Genomic DNA, 10,639 nt, shown 5'->3' with positions numbered 1-10,639 from the left:
GGACTGGGTGGGTGGAGCGATGCAAGGATTTACGGTGTACACCCAGGGTCACGGGGCTGCAGCTTTGCAGAACCCACCCCCAGCCAGCTGAAGGCTGCTTTGAATCAAGTCAGGGGGGCACCACGTGGGGAAGGGCAGCCATAGCCCCAGACACACATACACACACACCCTGCCGTTCCCCACCCCAGCAGGCAGCACAGGGCAGTGTCAGGAGCCACCGAGGCATCACCTGTGGGGGAGTACACAAGCCCTCTCCAGAGGCAGAGGGGAATGGGTGCCATTCCTGGGCTCCCCATCAAGTTCATATGTCTCTGGTCTGGGGAGGAGCGAGCCGGAGGCCCCAGGACGGGGGACACACACACACACACACACACACACACACACACGCGCGCGCGCACGCACACACACACACACACACACACACACACACTCGCCCATGTAAAAGTGAACCTGGGGCCGTGTGAATAAAGTCAACAAAGAATATCATGTCAGTAGCCTGGTGTGATGATGTACTAGAGTCTTCCAAGATGTCACCACTGGGGGAGGCTGGGTAAAGGGTAGCCAGGACCTCTCTGCATTGGTCTGATTTCTTACACGTGCTTGGGAATCTATGATTACCCTGGGACGCAAGTGTTCCAAAGCCTCCTCCCCACCCTGCTCTGAAAGGCTGGGCTGTAGATGAAGGAATGGAGGTGAGGGGCCAGAAGGGAGCCGGGCTCCAGCCCTTAGAGCTGCCCCTCAGCCTCCCCTGCCCGCAGGAGGCCCAAGTCTGTCAGGGACTCTATGGAAATGAGCTTTTATTACACCAGCAGCCTCTAAGGCAAGTGGCAACAGGGCCTCGGCAAGGGCACTGTAACCTTGCAGGATGGCAGGGGTCAGGGGCGTGGAAAGTGGCCGGTGCTGCACGATGGGGACCCACAGGCTGGGCAGCCCCCTCAGGGTCTCCGTGCTGTCCAGAGATGAGCAGTGTTGGCTGAAATAAATTACCACCGTGGAGGCGGAAGACAGGAGAATGCAGGAGGGGGAACGGAGAGCCGGGAGGCAGGTCTGAGCACACGGCTTCGGTAGGTCCAGAGCTAGGACACCCTCCCAGGCTGCTAGGAGGGGGACAATCTTCCAGGCAGGGCATTGGAAGATCAGGGGTTCAGAGGTCGAGGTCAGGAAGTGGGAAGTTGAAGGTGCATCGGTCTGGAGCCCAGGAATTTCTCTGCAGAGCCTGGTGCTGTCGAGGCCAAACATTCAGGGACCCCTGGGGTGAGGCAGGGGTGCAGAGACTGTGACAGTTCTGGGACAATTTGGGGTTTGGGTCCAGGGGCTCAGCAGCCCAGGCAGTCATTCTGCAGAAAAGCAGCCTGTTTCGTTTCTAAGTTGCTGACGCTACGTCCTTGATTTGGCCAGAGTCATGTCCCCTCAGAAACAGGTGTTTGGCTATGAGTCCTTCCCAGAAATGTCCCTTCTCCGGGGAACAGAACGTCAGGCTGTGGGAGCTGCTCTGGCCACCCAGCCCAAGGGCTGTAGGGTGAGGCGACTGGTACTCCAGCTGCAGCTGGCGAGGTGGCGGGGAGGGGGGTGCCTCCAGCCACCTCGCTGACCATCCTTCCTGTTCAGGTGGGGGCTGAGCCCCCAGGATGCCCACCATCGTCTCTGCTGGTCTGTTTATCGGGTTCGTTTGGAAGCAGGGGTCACCTGGGCAGGGTCCGGCAGCCCCCAGACAGTCAAGTCTCCTGTCAGTGACCCTCTTCCGGTGGGGTGAAATCACAGCCAGATCACGTCTTCCTGCTCGGAGCTTTACGAAGAGAAGCCGCTCTGACTGATGGGGAGAGAAGCCGAAAAATGCCTGTGGGCTGCCAGGCCTGGCGGGGGCGGGACTGCAGACCATTCCCTAAACCCGCCTCCAAGTGGCTCCGCCTGGTTGCCTCCGCCCACTGAGACATGAGCGCCCCACCTGGAGCCGGGGTTGGGAGGGACATGGTCCAGCAGGGCCCCTCAGGACCCTGCCCACCCCCACCAGGCCACAGTGATGGGATGGGACCTTCACTTCTGGTAAGAATGAGCGCAGCTTGCAAGGGACCACTGACCAAATAGAAAACTTATCTGTGGAACTCAATCAGCTATGAGAAGGGAGGAACTATTGATACAACACCATGGATGGACAGCAAGGGAAATCTGTTGAGTGAGAAAAAGCCAATCTCAAAAGGTTACGTACCCCACAATTCTGTTTACAAAGCATCCCTGAAATGGCAAAAGTATAGAGCGGGAGAACAGATGAATGGTTGGGGGGTGGGGGGGAGTGCGGAAATTGAGGTGAGTTTGGCTATAAACCTGCAGCTAAAGGGATCCTTGAGGTGATGGGCTGTCCTGTATCTTGACTGTGGTCATGATTACACAAATCTACACGTGGGGGAAAACTGCAGACTCAATTGCAAACGAGTGCATGTAAAAGCGGTGAAATAGGAATAAGACGGGTAGATTGTATTGATGTCAATTTCCTGGTGTTACACTGTAACTCAAGTTCTGGGAGATGTGACCACTGGGGGGAACTGGATGAAGGGCACCTAAGATCTCTCTGTTATTTCTTCCAACTGCATGTGAACCCATGGTATCTCAAATTTAGAAGTTTAATAAAAATCTTCCCCTCCAAAAGGAAAATAAAAGCAGACCTCTCTCAGAAGACACTGGATAAGGTGGGCAACACTTGGGCGACTTTAAAGTTACACATATGATAATTATAGCATGAGAGATGGGAGGGGACAACACATGGACAGAAACGGCTTCAAAGTTGCTACATTTTGCTGAAAGTGGTTACAATACTCCCACCAAGTAGACTGTGAAAAATTTAAAGATGAATAGTCTTATCCCCAGAGTTACCACTAAAAAAATCATGCTAAAACAACAATAACTGAATCAAAATGAAATTCTAAAAGATATTCAAAAGAGGGCATGGAAGGAGAAACACAGGGGGGCAAAACAAAATTAGTGCAACAGTAACCCTAAACCCAGCCCTATCAATAATTATATTATATGCATGTGAACTAAACCCAGTGCCTGGTGCAAGATGACGCACCCCTAAATCTCTGGGACTTTGGTTGGTGCTGGTGGAATAGCTTTCCTACTGGGTTTGCTGAGTGGGGATGTAAACCAGCCTTTGCCACCAGCATGGGGTGGAGAGGCCCTTGCCACCCAGGAAGGCAGGGCTCTGAGGTCCACCAGTGCAGCCAGCCTCCAGGACCTGGCACTTACCTGAGCTGATAGATCAACCTGTTGTTTAAACCTCTTGAGTTGAGTTTGCTCGACCCAAAAGATGTGCCTCGTCCAGGAAGTCTGCCCAGCAGCCCCTTCCGAGCCTCACCCCACAGGGCTCTCTGGTCTCCTGACCATTTCCTCCATCCTTCCTTCAGGGGGTCAAAGATTCTCTACCTAACCAAACTCCACTCGGGCTCCTCTGAGCTCTTTCTCACCTCGGTCTCAAATTCTAGGCTTCCGTGTTCATCTCAGCACTGCCCAACTGTAGCAAGAATCTGCTAATATGTCAGTTTAGCCAGAAACCCCCCCTCCTCCGTACTGATCGCCCTTGATATCTGATTGGGTTCCTCTTCCTCCACCATCCACCCCCCACCCCCTGTAATGTCTCATCACCCTGGCCTGCCTTCAGCAACAATCAGGTGCAGTCGGTTTAGCTAGAATATCCCCCCTTCACCCCTGATGTTTCCTCCTAGTAACTTTCCAGCCACTGACTGCCACCCCCTACTCCTTGGCTATAAATTCCCACTTTTTCTTTTTTTATTATTAAGAGTTGGTTACAATCTCTATCCCCACTGCAAGACTCCATAGTGCTCCCCCTTGAAAAATATATTCCTTGCGTCATGAATAATTTCTTCTTTAATAGGGGTCCCAGGCCCAGTGGGTCTCAGGGACAGGTCTGTCCTGGGGTCCAGTCCTTGGGAGGGTTCGCTAAGCTCACCCTACACATACAGGCTGCTCTTCTATGTGTGCTGGGTGGATGGGGGGTCAAGGGAGAACGGATCCCCCACCTCATCCCCTGAAACCCTACAGCAGGCTGACCCCCTCCATCAGTCACTCCCACTCCCTGCCAGGTTCCAGGGCCAGTGGAGGGAGGTTGGGGGCGGGCCCAGCTCTCACCTGTCCTCTGTTTCCCCATCCAAGTCCTCATGGCCGGCTGCCACATGCCCAGCGTCCAGGGCACCCAGGTCATAGTCGTAGCTGTACAAAGCAGAGGCCGGTGCCGGCTGCTCTGGAAGGAAGGAGGACTGAGTCGGTAGGGAAGGCACTGGAGGGAGAGGATCTGGATGACCAACAGCCCCGGGGGCCCGAGGGGAGGAGATCTGAGGCCCAGAGCAACAGATAGGAGGTGAGGTCACAAGGTGGGGAAGCGGACACAGAAATCAGAGATGAGGAGACGCAGAAAAGCACAAAGTTGGGGTGGGGCTGGGGAGAGACTGACCAAGACTGAGGAGATGCAAAGGGACCCAGACGCAAAGAGGAGAAGATGGAGCGATACATTCCGGGACAAGGTGGGGTCCCCGAGGCGGGGCGTGGGTGGATCCTCACCAAGGGCACAGCGGCTCGGGGGCGCGGGTTCCAATCTCATGCGTCCGCGGCAGGCAGCCTCCTGGAGGTGGCAGGTGCTGGCGTAGACGACACCGTCGGAGCCACATACCGGGTCCCCGCTGGTGGCGCAGTCACGTGCGCAGCCGCAGCGCGTGATCTTCGTCCCCTCCTCCGGGATGGCCGCGGGACCTCCCTCGCCGGGGGACCAGCCTGGCGGGCGAGGTGAAATGGGCAGGGCCCCGGGAACTCCACCCCCCAACTTGATCCCCGCCTCCACCTGGGCCTGGGGTGGGGGAGAAGTCCCTGGGGTCCGGACCACACTCCACAGCGTGGAGACAGTTCCTAGGAAGCCCTGAGCCCTGACCTGGTAGAATTTCACACAAGCATTTGCCTAGTGTTTACCAAAATAAAATTTAAAAAGAAAATTTTTATGTTCATTGCAGCTCTACTTACAATAGCCAGGACATGGAAGCAACCTAAGTGTCCATCGACAGATGAATGGATAAAGAAGATGTGGCACATATATACAATGGAATATTACTCAGCCATAAAAAGAAACAAAATTGAGTTATCTGTAGTGAGGTGGATGGACCTAGAGTCTGTCATACAGAGTGAAGTAAGTCAGAAAGAGAAAAACAAATACCGTACGCTAACACATATATATGGAATCTAAATTTAAAAAAAAATTGATTCTGAAGAACCTAGGAGCAGGACAGGAATAAAGACACAGACGTAGAGAATGGACTTGAGGATATGGGGAGGCGGAAGGGTAAGCTGGGACGAAGTGAGAGAGTAGCATTGACATATATACACTACCAAATGTAAAATGGATTACTAGTGGGAAGCAGCCGCATAGCACAGGGAGATCAGCTCGGTGGTTTGTGACCACCTAGAGGAGTGGGATATGGAGGGTGGGAGGGAGGGAGACGCAAGAGGGAAGGGATATGGGGATATATGTACATGTACAGCTGATTCACTTTATTATATAGCAGAAACTAACACACCATTGTAAAGCAATTATATTCCAATAAAGATGTTAATAAATAAATAAATGAAAAAGAAAAAGAAAACTTTTAAATTAAAAGCAATCTAAACTCATTTCCAGAAGTTTGGAAAATACAGAAAAGGGTCCCGAGGGACCCCTAGCCCGTCCTGTCCTTCGCTGTGGCCGATTGGGGCTCCCGGCCTGGGTCCCGACACCCTCTGGCTTGTGGGGAAGGGGAGGCAAGGGCTCTCCTTTGGGCCTCCCACTTCTACACCCGCCCCCTCACACCCCGCTAGGCCCCGCCCCTCCTCACTGCCCACCCCCCGCCCCGCTAAGCCCCGCCTCCTTCTCACTGCCTGCCCACTCTGCTCAACCCCAAGCCCCTCCGCTCAGGCAGTGCGCCCTTGACCGTGCCGGGTCCTCCTGCCTTTACCATGCTGCACCCTCCTCTGCCGCGGGTGGGGTCGGGGTGGCGGGTGGTCGGAAGGGGCAATGGCCCCACGCACTTACCAGGGCCCTGGGCCAAGGCACGCTCCACCTCGTTGCACGCAGGCCCCGCGCACAGCTCCCGGGCGAGGGGACTGCGCGAGCTGACGTTGTAGAAGCGCGTGGCCTCGAAGGCTGCGGGACAAGGGGAGAAGGGTGACCAAGTGATGGATGACAGGGTGAGGGACTGAGCTAGAGTTGTGGGTGTTGGGCGCGGACCTACCAGGCTCGTAGTAGTCGTACACGGAGATGGGCAGCGCCGACGTCCTGCCCACGACGTGCTGGCGGAGCGCCCGGAACCTCACGCACGTCAAACACCCGCTGGGGATCTGCGGGGGCAGCGAGCGGGCTCAGGCTCGGCCGGGGCCACTAGAGCCAGAGACTGAGCTCCGGCCTCTGTGCTCTGTGACGCCGCAAAATGTGGGCCCAGAACTGGCTGATTTCGGGATGCCCAGGAGGCGTGAAACAGAAACGTGATCCCATTTTAATTTTGTGGGTCCTTCCATCCCACCTGGGAAAAACATCTCAGCTGGTCTTTCATCCCCCACTCCCCCCATGGCAGGTGCCCTCCCTCCCTGTGTGTGTGTGTGTGTGTGTGTGTGTGGACATTCACAAACTTGTGCAACCACTATCCACCTGCAGAATATTTCCATCACCTCAAAAGGAAACCCTACCCCCTTTTGCACTCCCCATCCCCCCAACTCCTGGCAACCACCAATCTGCTTTCTGTCTCTTCACTCCGCATGTTTTTGAGGTTCAAACCATCACTGCTTCATTCCTTTTGATGCCCGAATACTATTCCACACCCCTCCCAACTTTCTGCGCCAAAGCAAGCTGGCTAGGGCACAGGGCAGGCAGCCGTGCCAACTCCGCCTGAGTTGACTCTCCCAGTTTCTTTTTCTTGGTATGAGATCATTGCAGGAACCACACCGGGCCATGGCAGCTGTGCCCTCGCCAACGTGGCTGTCGTGGAGGCCTCCACCCACCACCCCCGGCCAGCAGTACCTCATCAAAGTAGAAGAGCACTCTGCGACCAGCCACCTCGTACCTCTTCAGTGCCACGTGCTTGTCGAGGAGCAGCTGGCAGGGAAGCCAGAGGTCAGCGTCTGCCCGGCCCTTCAGACCCCAATGCTCTCTTCCTCCCCGATCTCCAAGGGCCCAAGGTGGGCTGGACCCATGAGGAGCCAAGGCCCCGGAGGCTGAGGAGTTTGCCCACGGTCGTCCAGCAAGTCCCCACGGGCCAGGCCAGGGGGTGGAGGTCAGCACCCAGGAGAGGGCATTCAAGGCTGGTTACCACTGTCCCGAGTGCCTGCTTCCCCTTCCCTGCCTGCAGTCTCCCCTGATCGAGCCTCAGTCCCAGGCCGGGCCTCCCTGTGGGCCCCTAGGCGCCCACAGAACCCTGCCACCTGCTCCTGCCTCACCTGCACCATTCAAACCCCCTTCCCCAGGACAGGCCCTACTTTCCTGTCCCTCCCCACTGCAGACATCCTCAGGTAAGGCTGCTCCGCCCACTTTGTGACCCTCTTCCCCTCCCTCCCCCAAAAGGGGGCCGGTCTCTCTTTAAGTTGAGGATGGTGGCAAATCTCTCCCTGGTATCCCAGATCATCCCCAAAGCGCAGGCAGGTTCGTTGAAGCCTTCCTCTGCCACATGGATAACAGCACAGGTGGCCCACTGAATGACACCTACTGGGAAAGCCCCCACCCCTCCCCACCTGCCCCTCAGCAGATGGCCAGCCCCCAAACACCAACTTTGCCCAGAAAGACAAAAGCAAAAACCAAAACCCATTTTATGAAGGGCTGGGAATTTGCAACCTGGGCAGGGCCACCAGCCAGAGACCCCGACCCGAGCCCCGCCCAGCAGGGCCACCTCACCTGCTCCAGGCTCTCAACGTCCGCCCGGAACCCCGACAGCAGGGGCACCTCCAGGACCGCCATGTTGGAGGAGCCTGTGTGCATCCACCTTCCGATGAGGGGACAGAGGGAGGCCCTTGAACGCAAGCCCCGCCGTGGAATTCATGGACCCCTCTGTCCCCGCAACCCCCGAGCCTGCCTGCCTGGCAGCCCATCTGCACAGACACCCTTGGCTGGGTCATCGGTCAGCCCATTTCACAGCTAAGACACTGAGACCATAAAGAAAAGGCCTTGCCGAGGGTTCTGGGCCTGACCCAGGTCTAGCGACTCCGGGCTGTGTTCTGACCCGAACTCCATGCTGTGCCCCCAGTGTGGGGAGTTGCTCCGTGGGGCCGAGGGAGTCCAGGCCACTGGGGGAGACCCGGTCACTCTCCAGTGCCAGCCCTCAGTTTCCCCTTCTGTGACATGGGGGTGGGGGTAAATATGGCCTCTGGGGCCTGCTACGTGCCAGGTCCTCCCTGTGCTGGGTGCTGGTGACAGGGAGGTTGACATTGAGGGAGGAACCTGCAGACTGTGGCCCAAGGGGACGGGGTGGCCACAGCTCCTGGGGCAGGCGGGGGAGGCTTCCTGCAGGGGTGAGGCCTGAGAGGTGCTACATCCGGGTGGCACACAGTGGGGTTTTTTTCTTAACGCATCTGAGGGAGGAACAGAGATGCCCCAGCAGGCCTGCCGGGGCCAGACAGCTGGGCCAGTCCAGCTGCTTCTCGCTCCCCCGCCTGATTAGACGGTGATCACAGCCCTGCTTAGTGGAACCATCCTGAGTCTCACTGTGGAGCAGGAAACACAGCTGGAGGTTTGGGAAGCCACTCAGCCAGGGCTCCCGGGCTTGGACCAAGTTGGGCTTGTTCTTCAGAACTTCCTAAGATGGGGGCCTTGGACATGTGAGGGCTGAGGGTCAAGGTTAAAGGAGGTGTCTGGGCAGCTCTGATGGGCTTCAGGTGCCATAGCTTCCAACCACCTTTGGGGGGTCCCCCATCGTTGCCATGGTAATGAGCATCCTTTGTGGGAAGCTGCATGCACCCACCACCGAGGACCCTCTGTGGCCTGGTCCTAGGGTCACACCTGGGGCTGGTGGGTCGCACAGGGGCCACAAACAGCCATCCCACCCAGCCCCACCTGTCACTGGGGTTTGCTGCACCCATTCAGAAGCACTTCCATTTCTTTCATGTCAAAAATCATTTGGAGTGTAAGCTTCTGATTGCAAAGGCATCCATTTCGAAGACATCCATCTTGAATAAAGATACTGGCAGCTGTATGACACAACTACTAGCAAAACAACCAGAAGAGGAATCAGGCTGCCCCCACCCACGAAGGTCCCCCTTTCAGGAAGCCCTGGGTAACCTAGATGACGGACCACTTGGGTCACCCTGCCTTCCCCTTCCAGCACCCTAATTCCTGCTCTTATATTTTAAATTCGCCAATAAAGAGTGAATCCACAAAAATGTAGGCAGCCCCCCTCGGACCCCAATATAGGCGGAACCTCAGGTCCGTGCCTTCTTTCTGTCTCTCTACCTGTGACCTCGCTGTGTGACCCTCAGGAGGGTCACGTACCCTCCAGGACCTGTGAGTAAGAAATCTTGTTCTTCAAAGTTCCCTGATGGGTGTTGCTGAGGTGTGTCTTGTGATCAGACCAAGGACCACAAGGGCTGGTCCAGCCACAACTTTGGCTCGAGTCGGTGAAATGTCTGTGGGGCTCCCACAGGTAGTAGAGGCCCAGATGGATGCCCGAGGCGTTCCTAGCCGAGAGCGTCACTATATAATATGCCGTCCACCGGTGGACGCCGGTGGCGGTGCCAGCCAGCGGGGCAGGAGGGCTTACCTGGTGCACACCTCCAGGGTCACCGGGTACTCCTGCTGATGCTGGTCGGCTGCTGGGTCGTCATCGTCAGCCGAGGAGGCAGGCGCAGGGGGCCGCCGCTCGGCCTCGGGCTCTTGGAGGTTCACAAGCAGCTGGAAGGACGGCTTGGCCACTGGGTCGGGCACATTGTAGGTAACGTCGATCTGGGGGGGTGGGAGGACAGAGGCTGAGGGGACAGGGGAGTCGGGAGGGGAGAGGCAAGGGCAGGGCAAGGTGGGGGACAGCCAGAACGACGACAGTGGTGACATCGACAACAGTTCTGGGCACTACGGTCATTCCATTTCGCCCTGATGGTGTAGGTACGACCATCATCCCATTTTTCCACATTTCAAGCCCAGGTCTATCTGCCTCTCAGGCTCCCTCTCCTATCCACTGTGTTGTCTGGGCTCCCACTTTCCAGATGGAGAAGCTGAGAATGCGAGGGTCTCCTGGCAGACTCGCCCTCTGACCGCTGGCCAGAGCCTAGGAGGCCAGCCTGTCTCCGCCCAGAGTGTGACTAAAGCCTGAGCCTGGTGACTGAGGGGTCGTGGGGAGCGCCAGGCTGGGCATCTCCATTCAGGCCTTGGCAGGGAGAATAACAAGTCCCACCATGGGGGGTGAAGGGAGGGGTCTGCTTAAGGTCAGAGACCACAGGAACGAGGATCAGATGGAGTTTCTGGGGGGACTCCATCCTCAAGGGGACACATTGCCATCTGCCTTGGGTCCTGCCTTGGGCAGAGTGGATGGCATTCCAGGGGGCTGACAGGCTGCCCTGGGGTGGCTCTCACACACACACACCCACACCACTCAACCTGGCCCAACACGGAGCTCCCTCCCGCCCGCCCCTCCAG

At 56.9% G+C, this 10,639-nt stretch overlaps 1 protein-coding gene across 1 annotated transcript in view; it reads right to left on the bottom strand.

Annotated features, from left to right (window-relative positions):
- Positions 1–225: 225 nt before the first annotated feature.
- Positions 226–10,639, bottom strand: part of CPAMD8 (C3 and PZP like alpha-2-macroglobulin domain containing 8) — a 98,739-nt gene continuing 88,325 nt past the window's right edge. The window contains exons 35-42 of the mRNA XM_068534965.1: positions 9,771–9,952; positions 7,913–8,000; positions 7,046–7,120; positions 6,264–6,369; positions 6,065–6,175; positions 4,570–4,779; positions 4,141–4,252; positions 226–229 (exon numbers count right to left, since the gene is read on the bottom strand). Of these exons, the coding sequence (XP_068391066.1) occupies positions 226–229; positions 4,141–4,252; positions 4,570–4,779; positions 6,065–6,175; positions 6,264–6,369; positions 7,046–7,120; positions 7,913–8,000; positions 9,771–9,952 (888 nt within the window). The remainder of the gene's footprint in view (positions 230–4,140; positions 4,253–4,569; positions 4,780–6,064; positions 6,176–6,263; positions 6,370–7,045; positions 7,121–7,912; positions 8,001–9,770; positions 9,953–10,639) is intronic.

Source organism: Eschrichtius robustus, chromosome 2 (genome assembly GCF_028021215.1).
Source record: "Eschrichtius robustus isolate mEscRob2 chromosome 2, mEscRob2.pri, whole genome shotgun sequence".
NCBI classification, from domain to species: Eukaryota; Metazoa; Chordata; class Mammalia; order Artiodactyla; family Eschrichtiidae; genus Eschrichtius; species Eschrichtius robustus.
This window is presented reverse-complemented; position numbering and strand designations above follow the sequence as displayed.